Source organism: Heloderma suspectum, chromosome 14 (assembly GCF_057233095.1).
Source record: "Heloderma suspectum isolate Gila_16-S chromosome 14, 16-S_ref, whole genome shotgun sequence".
Lineage (NCBI taxonomy): Eukaryota > Metazoa > Chordata > Lepidosauria > Squamata > Helodermatidae > Heloderma > Heloderma suspectum.
Genome location: NC_139471.1, coordinates 9,807,501 through 9,829,456, shown reverse-complemented (window position 1 = coordinate 9,829,456; position 21,956 = coordinate 9,807,501). Strand labels below are relative to the sequence as shown.

Genomic DNA, 21,956 nt, shown 5'->3' with positions numbered 1-21,956 from the left:
CGTCCAAAACATCTGGAGGACATCAGGTTGGGGAGAGAAACCTGAAGGTGCGTGCGCGCGCGCGCGCGTGTGTGTGTGGGGGGGCCGCGTGATCTGGGTCAAACCGGAGCAGAAGGGAGGCGGACGGGTTTCGGGAATCCACCTTTCCCACCTGCCACGTCCGTGGGGGCTGCGGCCACGCACAACCTCGCCGCCTGCTCCGGGGAGGCGTTCTTGCGGGGGCCAGCGACGGCTCGCCGAGGGGTGCTGAAGCCCCCATCCTAGGAAATCAGCCCTGCTGAGATCGGTGGGAGAGTTTTAAAATAAGCAGCAGCAGCGGGGGGGGGGCGGCCAGACCTCCAAGAAACCAGCTGTGTCTGGGGGAGGGGCAAAGAGGCCACAGCTGGAAGATGGGGAGAGAAAAAGAAGAGGGCTGCTTCGGACGCAGGCAGCAGCCAGAAGTTCCGAGGGGGCGGGGCTCGCGGCCGGGGGGGCGGGCTCTCAGAGCGTGGACCCCCGAGGGGCGTGGCTTGGGGCGGCTGGCTGGAGGGGGGAGGGGGCGTCCGGGGGAGGGGCGTGGCCCCAGCCGGCTCTCCCGTCCCTTCTAGTCCCTCTCTCTGCTTCTCTCCTCCTTCGCAGGGTGACACGTTTGCAGGGTGAGTGAGTGGCATTGGCAGGCTGTCAATCCCTCACCAAAGCGGCCATCAAACAACATAAAACACACACAGTCACTAAGCTCCTGGGCTCATAAATTCCAGCTGGCTGATATTTTTGCACATTGCTTTGCAGAGAGTGTGTAATTAATTTTTTTTCTTTTTTCCCCACTTTTTTTTACTTTCCCTCTTTCAAAAAAAAAAAAAAAAATCCGCTCTTTTCTTTTGCAGAAGTCGAAACTCCCCCCCCCTTTTTTTTTTTTTTTGCTGCTCTTTTATCTACCCGTTGCACAGACAAGACAGACAGTGGATCGCTTTTTATGGTGGTTTTTTTTTTTCCCCTTCGTTTTTTTTTTTTCCCGAAAAGGGGGAAAAGGACAATCATATCCCCCCCCCCCCCAGCACCAGCTGCGTTTTCTTGGCTACCATTTTCTTTTTTTAAAACGTTGCAATTAGGGGCTGGGGGCGCCTGCTTGATTTGTTGTGATTTTTCAAAATCATGATTATTCCTCGCCGGGTGCCACGCTCGTAACTTTTTTAAGGATTTGGGAGCAGTTTTTTCCTCGCTCTTCTTCTTCTTTTCTTTCTTTTCATTTGTACCATTTCCCCTCCTGTCCGCTTTTCTCCCAAGAAAAGAAAGGGCTTTCAGAGGAGCGAGGGGGGGGGGGGGAGAAAAAAAGCAACAACACCCCGACAATAACAACAAAGACAAGTCAGGGAAAAGACACAAACAAGCAAGTAACTTTTTCTTCTTCTTCTTTTTCCTCCTCCTCCTCCTCCTCCACACACCCCCTCGGAACAACCAGCCCCCCCCCCCAAAAAAAAGGAAATACTAGCACTGCGAATTAAAATCTAAAACCGGCTTTGCCTGAAGATCTGTCCCGAAAGGAACGAAAACTGCGGGCGGACACCTGAGCGAGGCCGCGGACCCCAAGCGCAAACGTTCCGTGATGAAAGGAGATTGCAACTGAAGGAGCGGGTGATTTAGCGCTCTGGAAAGCGGAAGGGAGCGTGGAATAAGCAGCGGAGAGCCGGTCAGAGATCCAGCCCTGGTGCCCCCCCCCCTCCCTCGCCCTCCTTCCTACTCACGAGAGCAGCAGGGGCTGAGATCCGCTGGAGGAGCCGGAGGTCGCCTTGCATTTTCTCCTCGCCTTTCCCCCCCCCAGGCACAAAACCTCCTTGTGAGCGCGGAGCGCGCCCCTCTCCCCCCTCTCTCCCCTCCCTCCTCCGTCCCCTTCCCCTCCTTCCCCTCCTTCTCTTCCTCCTCCTCTCCGGCGCCCGCCGCTCCTTCGGCTTCTGCCGCCCGCTTCCCCGCGCGCATCGATTGGGCTGCGGTAGGAGGCATGGACGAGCAGTCCAGGATGCTGCAGACGCTCGCCGGCGTGAACCTGGCCGGCCACTCGGTGCAGGGGGGCATGGCTCTGCCGCCTCCCCACGGACACGACGGCGGCGGCGACGGCGGCGGCGACGGCCGCAAGCAGGACATCGGCGACATCCTCCACCAGATCATGACCATCACGGACCAGAGCTTGGATGAGGCGCAAGCAAAGTTGGTCTCATTCAAACCGGCTCTCTCTCTCTCTCTCTCTCTCTCTCTCTCTCTCTCTCTCTCCCCCCCCCCCCCCGCTCGTCTCCCCGGAATGCGTGTGCGTGTCGTGTGCGTGTGGATGTGCCCGGCTCGGTGCTGGTCGTGGCTCGCTCCTCGCTGTCTCCTGCTGGGACCGCCGGTCCTTGCGACGGGGGCAAGCCTCTTCATGCCGGAGGAGGGACTGCGCACACGCCCCCGAAAATCTCCCCCTCCAAAAAGCGAAAGCTCAGTCGGGCTGAATGCCAGAGAGCCACACACCTGTGCAGATGTTTGGGTGGCGTTTTTATTTCCCCCCTTCTTTCTCCCCCCCAAAAATCCAGCCATGGGATGTAGGTCTGAATGCCAGAGAGCCACACACCTGTGCAGATGTTTGGGTGGCGTTTTTATTTCCCCCCTTCTTTCTCCCCCCCAAAAATCCAGCCATGGGATGTAGGTCTGAATGCCAGAGAGCCACACACCTGTGCAGATGTTTGGGTGGCGTTTTTATTTCCCCCCTTCTTTCTAACCCTCAAAAATCCAGCCATGGGATGTAGGTCTGAATCCCAGAGAGCCACAAACCTGTGCAGATGTTTGGGTGGCGTTTTTATTTCCCCCCTTCTTTCTCCCCCCCCAAAATCCAGCCATGGGATGTAGGTCTGAATCCCAGAGAGCCACAAACCTGTGCAGATGTTTGAGTGGCGTTTTTATTCCCCCCCTTCTCCCCCCCCCCCCAAATCCAGTCATGGGATGTAGGTCTGAATGCCAGAGAGTAACACCTGTTCAGATGTTTGGGTGGTGTTTTTATTTCCCCCCTTCTTTCTCCCCCTCAAAAATCCAGCCATGGGATGTAGGTCTGAATCCCAGAGAGCCACAAACCTGTGCAGATGTTTGGGTGGTGTTGTTGTTTTTATCCCCTTCTCTCTCTCACCCTCTATTTTCTAGGCTGCTGCTCGCAGCTTTTCTTTTCTTCGGAGGGTTCCCCCCCACACACACTGAAGGATAGGAGAAGGATCCCCTTTTGCCGCCCTGTGCTGTTCCGAACATTGCCTGTTTTTCTTTGGGAGAGGTGTGTGAACTTCTAGGCGCTTTGGACATGCCCAAAGTGGTCTTGATCTCAGGGATTTGTCGTTGTTTGTTGTTGTTTATAAAGATTGAGCAAACATTGCTGGCTGGGTGAGGAAGGTTGGGAGAGACAGGTTCCCCCCCTTCACTCTCTTTTCTTCCCCCTCCCCCTTTTGAAATAAAATGTATAAATCGCAGTAAATACAAAACAAAGCGTGTAGTTGAACTCTGGAAGTCCCCTCTCCTTTCATAAATCAGGCTTGATGATGTCGGGATTGGAAAGCTTTGACAAGCTGTGATTTATGCACCTGAAGAAATGGCAGGAAATTTTCACATGAGGCTCCTGCGTTTCAAAAACAAAACAACAACAAACCCCGATATTATTATTATTGTTATTGTTATTATTATTTGAAAGAAAGAAAACCAAGCAATCCAAACTTCTCCTGGGCATCCCTTCCTGGCTGCAAGTGCCAGGCAGGGTTTCCTGGGTGTTCGTCTTGTCACTCACTCTTTGCTTCACTGATGTGAAGGAGAAGGAAGGCAGTTGACCCTCTCTTCCCCACCTCCACCCCGAGTTTGCAGGCTTTAAGTTCAAACAGCCTCACCTTTCTCCTTCCTCTGTCCACAGTGGGATCTCTCCTGTTGCCCTTCTTCCCTCAGCATGAGCTGTACCCCGGGTTTTAGTCTCTTATAGCCACCTTTACTAGTAATTCCTTTTGCATGGATCAGAATGCAAGGACAGAAAAAAAGCAAAGGACTCTAATTACAAATGAGCCCCCCCCCTCTTTTTTAAAGAAAGCTGCCATGTTGTCAAATAGATTGTGCTAATATCTTTTTTTTTTCTTTACTGTGTGTTATCTTTTGTTTTGCAGAAAGCATGCACTGAACTGCCACAGAATGAAGCCGGCTTTGTTCAGTGTCCTCTGTGAAATCAAAGAGAAAACAGGTAGGAGACCACAAGTTACACAGCTTCGGAAATGAACTCTTTCTCTCTCTCTCTCCCCCCCCCCCCCGACCCCCAATAGGTAAACATTGCAATATACTTCTCTCAGTCAGCTCCTGGAGAGCTGTTTTGGGAACCGCAGCCATCTTTGATCATCGCCTCCTTCTCTGCTTCTGATCTTTGGGTTGGGAGGTAGGGGAGAATGTGATCCATCAAGAAGGATTTATATATATTTTTACAATTCATAATCTTGCTGCAAAATGAAATGTAAATGAAAATGGTAGTGTGTCACCATTCAGGGTGAATTCCCCCCTCTGGCTGCAATTGGAGAGGGGGGAATAACAGCAAGGACCCGGCTTTCTTTCTTTCCTTCCCCTCCTTCTCTGCCTTGTTTAGAGTATCTGCTTCTTAAAGAAGCAATGCAAGAGACGGGAGAAGCCAATTACAGCCAGTGGCCCCTCTGTGCGAGAGACTGAGAGACGACAGAGCTGGCAACTTGTTTGGGCCGCTCCTGTGTTTTGATCTTGGCGGTTACTAGCATCTACGTAACCTGAGGGGTTCGGTCAATGGCTGTAAGCTCCCACATTTTGTAGGAAAACTACCGGTCTTCAGAAATGCTCTGTGTGCGTGTGTGTGTGTGTGTGTTTTGCAAATCTTTATACAGGAGGAAATAATGATTGTATGCACATTGGTATGTCTTTCTGCAGATACGTTCCTCCAGACACTCTGGCTTCTGCAAATATGTCCAAAAGAAAGCACTTAAGCTGTATAACGTATCTTGCAGATCTGAGGCTAACAGGGTGATCCACAGTGTGTTTTCATATTGAATGAAGGTCAAGAGCCTCAAAACATTCTTCTCGGCTATTGGGGCCATATGATGTAAACATCACATAGGTTCAGAATTCAGCTGGCAAAGATCTCATACCTTGGAGTTAAAAGTGCCCCTCCAGAAATTTGACTTGCAACGGGCAGTGCTTAGCGTCTATATGGGACTTCTTGACTTCAAAGGGTTGCTGTTTGCATGTGTCTTACAGAACTTGTATTTGTTGACCTACATAGGACACCAAAGGACTTGGTCAGTGTTGCAAGGGTTGACATGTCTGAAGAGGCCTTTCCATTTGGTTGCAGGATTATAATGGAAACGCTGGAATAAGGGGTGTGTGTGCGTGTGTTATATGTAGGATCTATAGAGTAGAGCCAAACGGGTGACAGCTTGTGCCAATACTTGTGTGTAGCACTTCGTACAAAGTGTAGCGCTTTGTGTAAAGCAAAGTCTGTCTTTAATTTTCTGCACAGCAGTCCCTTTAAAAATGCTTCAAACCATTCTGCCATCAAGAAGCTGCTAACCTGATTTTTAAGATGATACCTTAATAGCTGATAAAAACACCTTGTCTTTCTCCGTGCCCATACTTAACACCTAGGGACATTATTGGGGCAGGGGGATGAGAAGTCACTGATTGTAAACCACCCTTGACTGCATTCAAGCTACAAGGAGGAAAATCTAGGAAGTGTCCTGTGATGTTTTGTGCCGCGGGAGCGCTTGCCCTGTAACCCAACTCCATAACGTCTTGGTTTCTTTGATACTCCACTTGATTCTTTGATACTTCACCCTGAACTCTAAACTGTGCCTTCTAGTTGAAGGCGAACACCATGCACTAATAGTTCATTTGTTATTACTGAATCAGTGTATTTAAACGTTTGGAGCTGAGTAGCAGAAAAAGGCTGGTTCTCAGCCAGTTTTGTACTCCCTGATGGCCAGCTTCTTTCTGGGGATTGGGATCCTACTTCTGTTCTTGGGCTGTCAGCTGAGCACTGAGCACTGACTGCATTGTGGATATGAAGATTGATTCTGTGTTGTGTTTTGTAGTACGCTAGATAAGGAGAAGGACTTCTCCCCCACAAGTGTGCCTCGGACACTGGCACCCCCCCTTTCCAGTGTTGGTTTATTTCTAAACTTTTTGGCTCCGAGCTGATGGCCTTTGATGTCTTGCAGCAGGCAGATTTCAGTGAAAGCAGGCCCCTGGGTCCCTGTGATCTTTTCTTTGTGGGCAGCTTAAGCCTTGCTAGTTGAAAGAAAGTGTAGTCGTCTGCGTGTCAAAGGTGAGTCCGGAAGAAGAGAAAGTCCTTTTCAGGGCCGAGGCCTTGCTGGCCCAGGGTGTTCTCTCACACTGTGGCTCCTTTCGGAGAAAAGGGAGGCTGATAAGTGACAAGCCTGTGTCTGATTTGGAAGACTTGGTGATTCTGGCCATCAGTTAAGATGCTGTCTCTTTTCCCCATGAAAGAGTGGAGGCATAATAACCACAGGCAGTCTTGTCCATCTGGCAAGAAGCACAATCCTTCCCAGTCCAAGAAGCTTTGGGAGTGCTGGGATTGATATGTTGAGTGATTGATGGAGGAAAAACCCATCTCCCCACCCCCCACAATTTTTATAGGGGAACTCTTATTCAGGATCGCCCATTTGAGATGAAATGGCTGAGCTCACATTAGCAAGGGAAGCGTGAAAGCACATTCTTGCATATCTTGTATTGCATTGTCTTACTGTGGAAGGGGGGGGGGATACTATTTCCACTCCCCTTTTCCATGCCCTGATTAGCGTTAGGACCTCTTCCTTCTGATTTCCTCTGCATGACCATCATTTGCATGTATATATGTTTTGCATTCGCTTGGTTTTTTTTTTTAAATACTCTCATCTGTTTCCATGCAAGTTCTGAACTTCCAGGATAAAGACTTTGGGGGAAGGGGCTTTTCAAGGGATGGAGTCCCTGCCCGCACTTGCATGTACCACTATGTTATTGCGTGAGTTGACCCCAGTAACTCTAGGCACTTGCAACTGTCTGCTAACACTTTTCTATTATTACTGTTTTTTCCCCTCCACAAAAAATGTGGAGTAATGAAAGAGAAGCATTTTCCTTCTTTCGGTTTTCTTTCTCATGGAGAAAATAAGCATGATAACTTCCTCTACACATTTGAAGGGAAAAGTGGAGAAGCAAGGTTTGGAAGTGGGGAAAGGGAGGCACATCTGTACCCTAGCCTAAAACTGTATTTTTAGGTTTGTCCGTTCGAGTTGTGGCTATGGTGGTATGCCTCAATTTGAAATACGTTCTTTTTACTTTTGTGGATAATTGGAGCTCTGTGTAGCCGGTGATGAGTTTGCCCACAAGACTGTGAACCACGTCATATATATATCTTTCTTTTCTTTTCTTTCTCATTTGGAGTATTGCCTATCAAACAACTGTAGGTCTAAATATATATCTCTTCTAGGGTCAGGGCAGGTGCATTCCACTCATTAGGATCTTCTGCAATAAATAGGTGTTGCTTTCAATTTGTTGCACTCGCTGCATTCAGAAGAATTCATCTGTTTCTAATTTTATAGGGATGCTTTTCTTTTCTTTTTTAAAAACCAGTGTGTTGTTTTTATTGTTGTTGCTGAAGTGCAGGGAATATAAGCAACGGCCCTAAATTATCTTCCGTTCCCCATACCAATATCTAGGTATTCCTAGAGGCTGCCCAAACTACTAGATGTCTCAAAACATTTTCTATTTGTTTTTAGTACAGTCATAAAATCTTGGGACTCTTCCAGTAATAGACCTCTCCTGTTGTGTTCTAGTTTTCTTATTATTCTGTACTGTTTCTTTTTGAATGTCATCGGAAATCTAAAGTTCTCTGCTTTGTGCATAGCTGATACGTTGTACCTTCCCATGCGCATCTATCTTTTTCTCCTCCTACAAGCTTATGCTGTCATGTTGATGTTGTTTTGTCTGTTACTACTTCTGGTTTAAGGGGTTCCTATTTTGATCACCCCAGCTTCTGGCTTGAGGCACATGTATTTATATTAAGCTAAAAGGAGAGTACGTTCATTCTGATGGTCTCTAAAACAAGTAACTGCTGTTTCCCGGCAGAGTGCTGTATGACTGGATTCTGAGCTGATATGTGACTTGTATGTCCCACATTTTTTTCATGTGAATATGTGTGTGCTTGTAGGAGTGCAAAAGAGAGAAATATGTGTGTGCCTCTTAAAGGAGTCAAATATGACAGCTGCCAACCAAACCCTAATTTAATGCCACTGCAACCCTGAATCGCATTCATTCACTAGTAACTCCTAACAGCATACACGATGCCTTGCCGGATTTGTGGCCTTTGTGAGGCTTATAAGCAGGGACTGACTTGGGAAGATCATAAAACTTAATGAACTTCTCGGCTGTAGGAAGTGTCCACGGAAGGGGAGGGAGAGACCTGCTTTGCTGGATGAACAATTTTTGAATTCTTTTTTCCCCACAAGAGGTGATAGGGGAGAGAAAAGAAATTATGACTTAAAACGTCCAAAGACTTCATTTGTCTACTTCAAGATGTCAAAAACTTTTTTGTTTCCCCATTCAACATAAACACCACACTCACACATGTGAAGTAAAGTTAAAGATAGAGTAAAATGTCTTGCTGTTTCTTACATCTGCAGAAACTTTTGGTTTGAATTTCTGCTGCTGTAACTAGCCGTGCAACGCCACTCTGCTGCTAACGTTTCGTTATCGCGGTGCGGCTGAGCTCCATATGGATGTCCAAGGACTGGCTCTTGAATCCTCCTTGCTTCCACCAGGCTAGCTATCCAGGCTAGTCAGGATAAGACCAAACAGAGCAAGACCTGAATGCTTCCCTTTTGTATCAAGACTTTGCAAATAAGGAATAAGCTTCCACACCACCTAAACAGAGTAAAGGAACTGCTTGAGTTAGTTTACTGTAAACTTTGCATATTTGCACACTGGCACAGCTACCATTTTATTGGCAGCAAAATAATAATAGAATAGAAATATTCTGCTAGAAGCTAAAAAAGAGAGAGACAAGATCACACCGTGGTTGGTGTTTTTCTCTGCTAGTCCAAATGAAGGAAATAATTCCATCTTTCACTTAGCCCCCCCCCCCCAACCCATGGAAGCCCAAATGCTACTCCTCTAGTGATTTTCTACCATGTTTGAATTTGTTTGCTTTCCACATGTCTAACCATCCTTATTGTCTAACACCTATTATTGGCTTTTCTCATCCCCCCTTTTTTTTTAAACCACGAAGTATTAGACCCATCATCCCAATTCTTTCAATACTTGATTGTAAAAGACCTGTTACTGCACAGCCCCTTTGCCAGAGGACTTTGTATTGAAGCCCCAAATAAGCATCAATTTGATTAGCAGGGATCTCTTTCTCTTCCTCTCTCTTTTTTTTTTCCTGGCAATTTTCTTCCTCTCCTTGAACCTATAAGATATCATCAGAATGGCTTGTCGATACTAACTCAGTCTCTGTGTTCCTTTTTCTCCCCCTCCTCCCCCCCTTTTAAAAAAGGAGCCTTAATTTGCTTCTTGACACTGAAATAGCCTTGCATATTTTAAAATATTTTAAACGGATTATTGAGCTGTCATCCAGTATATTTCTCTGATGTTTGTTCTAACTTGCATCTCTCTCATGCAACAAATAAAAACCGAATTAATGTTACTGGTAGGTAGTGTCTAGGGCCGGCCTTTGCTGTACAGGTTTTGATAAATTTGTCAACTTAATTTCTCTATCTCTGGATGAGAAATGTCCATTTCCAGGCTGTGAATATTACATGACTCTTGTTCAGCTTAAACTGCAAATGGCTGGAAAAGCATCTATTGGAACCCTACCAATGACAAAATTACCAGGGTTTCAAACTTCGGAATGGCTTGGCTTTATACATTACAAAATGGTCAGCATGGAATATTTATCTACTTTTGGATTGTCTGATGGCTCTTCTGCCTGTGTTGCATTTCAAGCCTCCGAGACGAGGGCTAGCTGAATAACGAGGGATGACTAATAGGTGTGTATATCGACAACTTTACATAAATCTAGACTTTAGTCGTTTCCTTCCTCTCCCTTATCCTCAGCCCCCTTCCATATCACTGATTGAAAGTGACATAGATGTTACAGTACATTGACGCAATGAAGATAATGTTTTGGTGGAACCCCAGTGATTTTTAATGCCATTCACTTATCCAGGTGATCATCATAGCGCCGATAAAACTTGCCTGGCATTCTGCCCATCCACCCACTTTTTTTTTTTCTTTATGAACCATCAGGCTGACCTTTTGTCCCATTTGTATTCCTCTGGTTGGCAATTTGTATCTCTTCGGTATGAATGGAATAAATAACTTGCATCAATAGTTAATTAAACAATTTCAGTTTCTGTTGGCCCTCGCGCTTCCTGTTCCTGTTGTTGTTGCACTTGTCATTGCAAAAAATAAATAAATAAGGGAAGGAGTAGTTCATCAACCAAACTGATAAATTACGCTTTTCAGCTGGACATTGCTGCCCTTCCACAGTGTTATCTCTGCGACATATAGTCAGTTGCATATGGAGGCAAATGAAGTATGAGGCTGAAACGCTCTGAATTTCTTATGTTCTTTCTCAAAAGATGCTACATGTGTTCTTCTGAAAGACTAGGGGCGGGGGAGTTAGACATAAATAACTTTGCAAATTTAACATTCTGTCATCAAAACTTCATCCTTATGGCTCAACTCCTGGGGAGAAAAAAACGCACAACCCAGACATGTCGCAAACCTCTGAACTTCAGTATCATCATCTTCCTGCTTAGGCTGTATTTCTAGCTGCTGTGATTTATTTATTTATTTATATAGACATACATATTTTCCTGTATAAATGATGGGGCTCTTCCGCTCTGTGTAGCAATGCGGAGTGACCAGATCTCCTCCGTTGGCTGCTTATGACAGCATAGGTTCCGAGAGCTCAATTGTCTTCTGTTGGAAATAAAGCATTGCTTTCAGAGCAGACGCGATTTAATCCACTGATCTTGCAAGGTGTATCGCTAACCAGGTTTGATACCAGAAATGTTGCAGAGCAGAGACTCAAGTCTATCCTTGCTCCTGCAGCTGTACCTCAGTTGGCTTCAGCAGCTGTGTTTGCTCCCCTGCTGAAAGGAAAATGCACCTTCAGCTGCTGGCTAATATAACTCTGGAATAAAGGATAAAAAGGGTGTTGTTCAACCAGCAGATCAGTAGGGATGGGGTGCTTCTTTGTAGGTCTCAGTCTCTTGTCATGCTTTGTATTATCCTTCAACCTGTATATTTTATCTTTGCTGTCCAGCAGGTGGTTTTCCACATGTATGTGTTGGGCTGTGTGTGTGTGTGTGTGTGTGTGTGCGCGCGCGCGCGCGTGCCAAGTATCCTACAAGAATGAAATTGCTTGTCCTTTCTTTTACTTGCAAAAACTTGCTTTAGTTCTATGTTTTGGCAGACATGAAACAAAAACCATCCATCTCAAGATCCTCTTCCCATGCAATCTAAATTAAGATTCTATGCGGGGCCCTTACAGATGCTGGTAACTTTTGGCAATTATCATTTTGTTTGGTGAACAGTAGTAAAACAGTGTGCGGTAAAAGTGTTTAGAGGGAGAGAGGATAAATAAATGGGACAGTTTTGCAATGCAAAGTGGTTTGGGGTGTTTTTTGAGGATTTCTTGGCTCTTGCTTAACTGCTATTGTGAAGCCTGGAGCAGATTTTTTCCCATTGCTAATGCCCTAGAAGTATTAATTCACTTTGATATGCTAATTAGAGGGCATTATGCAAGAAATGAGATTAAGTGGCAGCATGAAGCCATTTGCCTGTCAGTAAATTGAGAGCTTTAGCATCAGGAAGAGCTGTGTGTGTGTGTGTGTGTGTTTTTTCCTGAGTTTCTCTTGGTTTTGCATATAAATAAAATTGATTGAAAGGTCTGGAGAAGCTTCTAGAACATTGGTGGTTCTTCTCTTATCCTCCCCCTTTTTTCCTTTTATGATTATTTAAACTTCATGTTAGAGACTTTCTCTGAATATTAATTGATCAAATGGGAGACAGTGAACGTGAAGAATTCCTTTGTGTTCCTCTCACAGTACGTTTAGAAAAAGGAAAGTGCTATCTTGTATTTGGTGGCATATCCCTCTCCTCCTCCTTCTCCTCTCTCTCTCTCATTCTCTCTCTCTGGCTCTCTCTCTCACACACACACGCACGCACGCGCGCGCACGTGCACGCACGCACGCGTGTGGACATGTGCCCCAAGATCTGTACCGTGTGATGCAGTACAGCAGAACCCTTCTGCACCGGAGCCTTGAAATGGGTAACTGTAGGGCTGGTGCTGATCTGTTGGTTTTGCTTTTGAACTGAACACGACAAGGGTTTGATTTCAAGAGTGCCACTAAAACAAAGGAGACTCAAAGTAGCTGCAGGTACCTTGGTAAATTAGGCCTGGAGCTTTTTTCTACCCCATTTTTGCGGGTTGGGTGGGGGGTTCCCCTGTGAATCGGTAAGCAATTCCGACAGATGCTTTCCATAGTTTAGGAAAGAGCTGTTACATTGCCCATGCGTTTTTATTTATTTTCCAGAAAAGGAATGTGGTAGAGGAATGCGAATGTGGCTTTCAGGGTTGACGTGTTAAAAAAAATCTGTTGCGAGCAAGGGCATCCTGAGTGAAAGTCTGCGTTCCAATGCTTGTGGATTAGTGCACAGAAGAGTGTGGAATATCACTGCCGTGCTTGCATGGCAATGGGATGTCGCCACACAGATGAGTCAGGAAACAGACTTCCTGATTTAGCTTGGATGCTCCTGTCTCCAGTGGCCACTTCTGCTTTGGTGTTTGCGGGCTCTGTGGCCTTTGGAACATTGGTGTGCAAAGAAGGAAGAAAGACAAGGATGTGGATGTGCATGTCTTTACTTATTTATACGTTTATGAGTTACCTTTTGGCCCAAATCGGGGCATGTGCATATGTATACATAGTGTCTTGCTGTTCTTCTGGGTCTGCTTAGTGTGTGAAGGCTTGAACCTTTGTGTGTGTTACACCTTTAATACCTAGGAAATGAAGGGCTGATGCCTCTCTAGGGAGTGGCCGTAGCTCAGTGGTAGAGAGCATCTGCTTTGTATGCAGATGGTCCCAGGTTCTACCTCCAGGTAAGCCAGGAAAAACTCCTGCCTGAAATCCTGAAGAGCCAGTCCTGTCAGCGCTGACAATCCTGGACTAGATGGACCAACGGTCTGATGCCTCATGAGGCAGCTTCTGGTGTTGCTATCTTTCTAGTTCAGAAGAATTAAAGGTGTTCTGAAATCCCCCCTCCCCACTTTTGTGGAACCATTCATCCCATAAAAGTTTGCGTGTGTGTGGGTCCCATTGTTTTGGGGGCCTGTGGCCAAACTGTGTAGATACCTTTGAGTGTGTGTGTGTGTGTGTGTGAAGAGGTTTATCTCAGTTCCATCAGGTGGTTGAGAGTGTTTTGTTTTCTTTCCTTTTTGACCTTTGGTAAAAGCTGTGTGCCTGGTTATAGCAGTGTGAGGCTCTGTTAGTAGAAGGGTTATGTGAGAACTGTTTAGCCCTGGAGTACCCCACGATGGCCGAGTTCGGGGGACACACTGCAACCCGCGATGGCCCCGAATGGGGGTTGCGTATTCATATTCATCACAGTGGTTGCACCTACCTAGCACGCACCGTGGCTCGTCATGGGTTCAGTCATCCTCGATGAGCCCGCTCTGTCGTGCGAAGTGGCCCAGAGAGGCGGGGAGGCCCTGCTACATGGGGTGAGTTGTGGTGTGTATGGGCAGAGGAACTGCCCAAATTTGGGTGGACAGACCATAAGCAGAGCCTTTCCTCTTGCAGATGCACATTCTGGATCCACTGTGTGTGTATCCTTTCACATCCAAGAAAGTGGAGGATTTTACTCTGTCTCATGTTAAATGGCAACTGACCATTTTATTTTAACTGTACATGGGTACTATACTCTACCAGAACAGGGAAATCAAAGGCTTCTAGATCTATCACTAGTAGTATGATTGGCACATGTCTGTCACAGTGAATTTGGGGGTGTTGTGCCCTTACTAAAGCCTACAGGGTAAAATGGCTCGAAGGAGTCTTATTCATCAAAGCCATGTTGCTTCCCCCCACCCCCTTCTTTCTTTCTGGTCAGAAACGTTTTTGCTACATTTTAAATAAAAGCATTTTGGATTTGGGTAAGAGTGAACTGTGACTAATGCCCACAGAAATTATCCCCTTGTCAGAAGTAGCTTTTGGTTTAGCAACTGTTCGTGTCTGAGCTACTGTATAATCGCTTTAACAAAAAAGGCTCAATGAGGAATACTTCTTGTTTTATGACCTGCCTTGGCTGTATTAATGCAGGTTAGGGGGTCAATGCAATGAAGGGGAAACCTCATGCATAAAATAGAGTGGGTCCTAGGAACTCTGAGGGACTTGAATTTGTCTCTGACTTGAGATGCTGGCCAAAGAGAGCTGCTGTGGTGTAGTGGTTAGAGTATTGGACTTGGGAGATCCGAGTTCTAACTTCCCTCACAGGGTTGTTGTGAGGATACAGTGGAGAGGAGGAGGTCCATGTAAGCCGCCTTGGGCTCCTTGCAAGAGAAAAAAGATGGGATTTTATTTATTTATTTATTGCATTTATACCCCGCCTTTTTTCCTCTTGCAAGGAACCCAAGGCGGCTTGCATTATCCTCCTCCTCTCCATTTTATCCTCACAACAACAACCCTGTGAGGTGGGTTGGGCTGAGAGTCTGTGACTGGCCCAAAGTCACCCCGTGAGCTTCCATGGCCGAGTGGGGACTAGAACCCAGATCTCCCAGCTCCCAATCCAACACTCTAGCCACTACACCACACTGCCTCTAAACTTACTAATTGTAATAATAAATACAAATAAACACCTCCTTTTTATTGTATTTATTTTTATTTCAGTTGTTACATTTATATCCCACCTTTCTTCCACTGTGGAACTCAAGGTGCCTACATGTGGTTCCCAGGTGGTCTCCCCTCCAAGCACTGACCAGACCCAGACCTGCTTAGCTTCAGCTCATGGGCCTTCGGACTATGCCCTGGGACCATACCCTTTACAGCACCGTCCTCCTATAGTTAGTACAGAATTTGGCAACTGGGTTACTGACTTGGACTTGGGTGAACGGAAGACATTTTGCCACTCCTGAAACATCTTCCCTGGCTCCTCTGAGCCTATCTAACTCACCTACCTTGGTGGGGGCAGGGATGGGAGCTGAAAGGCCTGTGGTTCTGGCGGATCCATGGCCTCGCCTCTCCTCTCCTCTCCTCTCCTCTCCTCTCCTCTCCTCTCCTCTCCTCTCCTCTCCTCTCTCTTTGTCCTTGTCCTCCCTTTCTATCCCCCTCTTGAAGTCAGAGCCGCTGCAGGGCTTTCCATGGTAGCTGTGGAGTGGAGGTGGTTGGAGAGACCTTGATCAGATTTCCTCTGAGGGCAGAGCTCTGTATTCGAGGATGGAGGAGATCTGCAGTGTCCTATGGCCCCTAGACAGCCGTACCCCATTTTTCAGCGGCCCTCAAAGGGCCTTACAAGTAACATACCTGCGCACACAGATAGAATATGGCTAGGTGGGGGCACGGGAGGCAAAGGCTTCTGGCTCCCAGCAGCTGGCAACATCATCCAGGTTCTTTTCCCACCAGAAGAGAGAAGCAGAAAGATGGAAAAGGTAATTGTAGAAGGGAAGATTTCTTGCTTCTGCTATGCGAATTGAGGGATAATGTTGTTGAGGGCTATACATGTCTACTTATCAGGCTATTTTAGACACTGAATTTCTGGCTCCATTGATTAAAACAAGGAATAATGGTGAAAATTATTCTGTGTTTTAATCAACGTGTGTGTGTGTGTGTGTGTGATTATTTTGTGCAGTGATGCTAGCACAAAAGCATCACTGTACAAAATAATCCAGTAGTGTTTGCTTAACCTTCTAGTAGTATTGTGTGGCTGCTAATAGTGGTAGAAAGAGCAGCAGTATTAAAAATGAGGGGGGCCAAAAATCCAAGTGCCTCAGTGGTATTTAAATGACCTGTCACCTGGATTCTTCCAGAGCTCAGGAAGGACATTTTTCTACTTACGTGGCTGCTGATTTTTTGATAAATACATAAAATTGCCCTCCTCCCAATAACCGGCTGTGTACCGATGTGCCCACTCTTTGGGAGTGGGGGGTGGATTTTCCCACCATAGGATGAGCTGTGCTGCACCCCGCTTTCACTGATGGATGTATTTTGCTCTGACTCTAGCATGAAATTCATCTCTCACCCCCCCCCCCACCCCTTTAAGCTTCAGGCAGGCTTCTGAAGTTTTCTTCTTCAGGCATCTGCCATGTTTATCCAGTTAAATGTTCGCTTTGGTGTATCTCTTTTTTAAAAAACTCCGAACGTTTCTGAGGGAGTGGGGAGTGGCTTTGTGATCGCCAAAAGAGCCAGCCAATCAGCATTCTTCACAGCCAGCTTCTGCTGGAAGAGGAAGAACCAGTTGCGCCTGATTCAGAGCGGAAGCTTGTATGGCTGTTCAGAAAGGGGAAGTGTGGATCCACAGTGGGTTTTCTGCTCAAGATATGCATACAGCCTTGCATTTTGAGTGTCCGGAGCACTTGACTTGCATTCTCCATACTCCTTATAACAATTCAACCCCCACATAAAGTTAGATGGGTGGGTACCTGTAGTAAGGTCTTCTCAGTGGTGGCACCCAGATTGATGAATACTTTCTCTGAGGAGATTTTTTTGGGCCCTTCTCTTTTTGTGTTCGGAGGCTTAATGAAGGCTTCTTTTTTTTAACAGCATGCCTTTAGTTTGTGAGTTTGATGCCATCATGATGTGATTGGCTTTTAATCTGCCACATTGGGCTTGGTTTTAACTGCTCCTGTTTAACATTGCTTTGTTTTGATGCATGTGTATTGTGCTTTAATCTTGCAAGCTGTCCTTGGGATAGAAAATCACAGGAAAAATAATAAATCTAACCTAGCAATCCTATAAAAGAATCCAGCATTATCTCATATTGCTTCTCAGGCTGGTTTGCTTAAGGTCACCTTATGGTATAATCCTATATACATATATATATAATAAAGGCAGTCATGCTGGCCATAAGAAAAATTCCAAAATCTATATAGTTTATACCGTTATTAGGCCAACTAAAAAAATCACCAAAAAATGTGCAAGCTTTTGAGATCTCCAGATTTCTTCACTGGGCAAGGCGTTACATATTGGGCTCTGCCAAAATAATAAAAAGAAAGAATAAACAATAATAAAAATAAAAAATAATAAAAAATAAAATAAAACTTTGAAAAGAATGAAGCTGGAACTTGATTCTCTGAAAGTTCATCTCCTCCAACTCGGTAAAAAGACCCAATTTGGCTTCTGTTGCATCTTTTTTTTTTTTTTACCTAGCACAACATCTAAATTTATCTCCAGCATTGTTAATATAAAGACTACATAGTTGATCTCTACTTCTGTTTTTCACTAGCCAAGTAACTTGTCTTGTTCGCACTGGATGGGGACAGTTTTGAGTTAACAGAGTTTGTATTTTCAAAAGTGAAAGATTTACAATTGTCTGCTAATTTCTCCTTCCCAGTGGTCCTAGGAGGCACTGAAATATAAAACTATCATCTCAGCTGGCAGAGTCCAATTTGAATGTCTGCAGCCCCACCTCCTCCATATCATCTTAAGGCTCTGACCATGTAGACATCCTGACTACAACATCTGGTCAGCCTCCGCTAACCTGCCTTTATTCATTCATTCATTCATTCATTCATTCAAGCATTTCTATCCCACTCTTCAGCAGCTTTTTGTAACATCTTGCTGTTAGCAAGATGTTACAGGAGATGTTACAGGAGATCTTGAAAGCTTGAACATTTTTTGTGATCTTTGGTTTGGCCTAAAAAAGGTATTACACTATATAGATTTTGGAATCCTATACATATCTCCTCCAAAGTAAATCCCATTGCGTTCAGTGGGACTTGCGCTAGGGATGTTCGGATGATGTAAAATCCAGTCCTTCTGTGTTTTGTGTCAGGCACCTTTCATTCCGTCATCCACCCATCAACAGAATTTGACTTTTTTTTAAGATTCCGCATTTGCACAAATTCGCATTTGCACAAATATGCAAGTTCCCACAAAATGTGCAAATCCCACCCCAAATGCACATTTTCACTCTTTAGCCTATGAGAGGAAATGCATTTTCGGCTGAGTTTTAAAAAAAAAAAAGTGTATTTTTATACGGCGAAAATTCCCAAAGGTTAGAAAAATGGTCCACAAGTCCCCTGATGGGGAAGGCCGGTCTGCTGCGGAAACTGCGGGTCAGATTCATAAAAATACAAACTCATTTGTTTCTGTTGTGGATTTTTCTGACATCCCTAGCTTGCTCCCAGACAAGTGGCATTGTGGTTGCGATGCAAACGAGATCAAGGTCTTCCTGGCTGGGTCTCTTATCCCCTACATTACCCCTGTTCTCAACAAGTCTCCCAAGATTGTAGGCCGATTCTTAACTTGACTTCAAGGATGTATTTATTACCATTTTTGAACAAATTATACAAACATGAAAAGTTGTGGAAATGATTGCGTGCTCGATAAGGTGATTCATTACAGGAGCAGTTGCCTTTATGGCACTTTATGCCAGGGTTTTTCTCAAAAATTATAGCACAGTCTTCCTGTCACTATAAAACCGAGTGATACAGTCCATAACAGCATGCAGTGGTGGTATTTTTAGGATTTCACTTGTTATTCAAATGGAGTGAGAGCGATCAGTTCCTCTCTGTGGTATTTCTTTCCTTTGTTGACTTCAGGTATTTAAAAGAGAAAGGGGTGTGGTGACAGCGACGGGCGGGAGGGGGAGAGGTAAATACCCTGTACTGAAAGTGAACTAGAAATATTGAGGGGATGTTATCTCCCCACCCTGTTCTCTTGCTAGTGATGAGGGAGGGTGTATCCTTGTTGGCGGCCCAATGTTGCATGCAAACAGCTGTAGGGTCACTTCCCTGATCCAATTGGATGGCTTGAAAAAGGAGTTGGACAAATTCCTGGAGGAGAAGGCTATCCATGGCCACTAATCCTGTTGGCTATGTGCTACCTCCAGTATCAGGGGCAGTATGCCTCTGTACTCCAGTTGCTGGGGAAGATGGGTAGGAAGGTGCTGTTGTGCTCATGCCCTGCTTGTGGGTTCCTGGTCGACAGGGTGAACAGAATGCTGGACTAGATGGACCCTTGGTCTGATCCAGCAGGGCTCCTCTTGTGTTCTTGTGTTCTTATGACTCCTGGACTTAGTGTGAACTAAGGATAGGTGAGGCAGTAAGTCAAAACTATGACTTGACTGCTCTGTTTCAGATTGTAGGTGGGGGACTTGCACAGCAGAATGCTTCCCGTGCTAATAGGTTTGATGTGCATACACTATGGGGGAGGTGGCCAGGTTTGAACTCTTCTCCACCCCACCCAACACTTCTTTCTGACATCTAGTTTTCTGTTTTGGTTTAAAGCAAACAAACAATTCAGTCATACAATTCACCTTGTTCCCTACCTGCTGGCGGCCTGAAGTGGTTCAGCGCAGGAACCACCTTCTCCAGCTGTTTGTGTGAACTAGGCCGTATACCAGTGGGAGGCCACTTGGGAGGCCGTAAGAACATCAGAAGAGCCCTGCTGGATCAGACCAAGGGTCCATCTCGTCCAGCATTCTGTTCACACAGTGGCCAACCAGCTGCCCACGGGAAACCCATAAGCAGGACATGAGTACAACAGCACCCTACCACCCATGTTCCCCAGCAAGTGGTGTACATAGGCATACTGCCTCTGATACTGGAGGTGGCACATAGTAATCAGTCCAAGGAGCCATGGATAGCCTTCTCCTCCAGGAATTTGTCCAATCTCCTTTTAAAGCCATCTAAAGTGGTGTCCATCACTACATCTCTCCAGATGTTTTGGACTTCAACTCCCATAGGCCCCAGCTAGTATGGCCAATGGTCTGGGATTCTGGGAGTTATAGTCTTATCCAGAGATCCGTAGGAGCGACAAGCAGGTGCAGGCAAGCAACTCATTAGAAATGTCACAAGTGGGAAGATGTAGCTAATTTTGGCATACGGAGTTGAACGTATTCTGCAAAACTTGCTTATGATTCAAACTGAACACTTGCATGTTCCCATGGACATACGGTAGGACAGTAGCCATGGACATACAGTAGGACAGTTTATGGTAGGACAGTAGTACATATAGTAGGATAGTTCCCATGGACATATGGTAAGACAGTAGCCATGGACATACAGTAGGACAGTTTACGGTAGGACAGTAGTACATATATAGTAGGACAGTTTCCATGGACATACGGCAGGAAGTATCCATGGACATATGGCAGGACAGTTCACGGTAGGACAGTAGTACATATATAGTAGGACAGTTTCCATGGACATACGGCAGGAAGTAGCCATGGGCATATGGCAGGACAGTTCACGGTAGGACAGTAGTACATATATAGTAGGACAGTTTCCATGGACATACGGCAGGACAGTAGCCATGTCAGTCTGTTGCAACTTGACCAGGGCCCCGTGGCACCTTCAGGGCAGACTAGTGCTCTACTGTGGGTTCAGATTCTGTAGGGCAGGGATGGACAGGCTTAAGAGATATACTTTACTTTTTTACTAGAAAACTGAGATCCGCTAACTGGGGCATGGTACAAAAAGCGCACACTTGGAATTGAAGAATTCTGCACCTGGGCATTTGTTTTGAGCATTACAACTGAATGGAGCATACTGTCCTTCCACACACACATCCACTTCTGGTCACAGGGCCAGCATCACAGGTAGGCATGGACAGGCACCTGCTGAAGATCCACACCCCAGTAGGGGCCCCCTGTTGCTCCTCTTCTTCACCTTTGCAACCTGCTTGTTCACCTGCCTCTTGCTTTGGCCAGACAACAGCGGTGATGAACAGGAAGAGCAGGACGTGCCGCGGCCTCCTTGCTCCCTGGAGCTCTGCCCGGCAAGCAAGAAAGTGGGAGCCATGGTGAGAAAGAGGATGAAGAGCAAAAGCAGCTCGTGACAATGGTGGTGAGAAGGTCGACTCCCCAAGGGAGGGGACCCATTGGGGATGTCTTGCCCAGGGGCCCACCAAGTTTGGAACTGGCGCTGCCTGGTTACCCCAAGCTTTCTTTATTTCAGCAGTACAATTTGCCTGCTGTGTGTGTGTATGGGCATGTGCAGAGTCATGTTGTTGTTGTCATTGTGAAACAATTGGAAAACAACCATCTTTGTTGATCTATTGCAAATTGCCCAGAGATCTACCAGTAGATCCAGATCTGCCCACCCCTGTCATAGGGCAACTGCCTATTTTTCAGAAGTCGACTGGGAATGTGGGGGAATACATATTCGGGGTGGGGGCGGGGTGAACAGGGGGAGAGCTGAAGGTAGCAAATGCAAAGAATGCAGCCTGACAGCAGGTGTGGAATCCACAGATGGTGACTGCGTTGCGTGTATTTTATCAAGTTCTGGAGGAATTGTTATTCTAATTGTGGGAAACACAACTTGGGTGGGAATGTGTGCAGTAAACAGTGGAAACTGAGGAAGTAGGGAGTCTCTGGACTTTGGAATCTTTTTTTGCTGTTAACAAGCTAAATATTGGATTGTGGCCAATAACTCCTGCTGCCTTGGAGGCCGGTCGAAAGTCAGGATAGAAACCTTTCAAAGGGGTATGTCCATTCCAAGCTCTCTATTACCATGAGGCCTAGTAACTTACTAATGCTCGTAGGCGAAAACGCTTCCTGGGCCAGACACAGGCCTGCAGGCTGCATGTTGCTGTGTTTATGCTGATGTTTTAGTCTAGGCTTGAGGGACTTGTGCTTAGAAGCTAAGCTGGGGTTTCAGCCTTGTGCTGGGGTGAATTTCACCCTCAGTTAGCAGAAGCGAATTTGCTGTGAATTAGTTCTTACTGGCTTGCCACTTGTTAGACCACTGACGTGTTATCGAT

General features: G+C 46.0%; 1 protein-coding gene across 2 annotated transcripts in view; it reads left to right on the top strand.

The window, feature by feature from the left end:
* The first annotated feature begins 726 nt into the window (after positions 1-726).
* PBX3 (PBX homeobox 3) overlaps positions 727-21,956 on the top strand; it is a 298,452-nt gene continuing 277,222 nt past the window's right edge. For both annotated transcript variants that reach the window (XM_084820727.1, XM_084820726.1), the window contains exons 1-2: positions 727-2,181; positions 4,134-4,207. In XM_084820727.1, the coding sequence (XP_084676853.1) occupies positions 1,976-2,181; positions 4,134-4,207 (280 nt within the window). In that variant the 5' untranslated portion in view covers positions 727-1,975. The remainder of the gene's footprint in view (positions 2,182-4,133; positions 4,208-21,956) is intronic.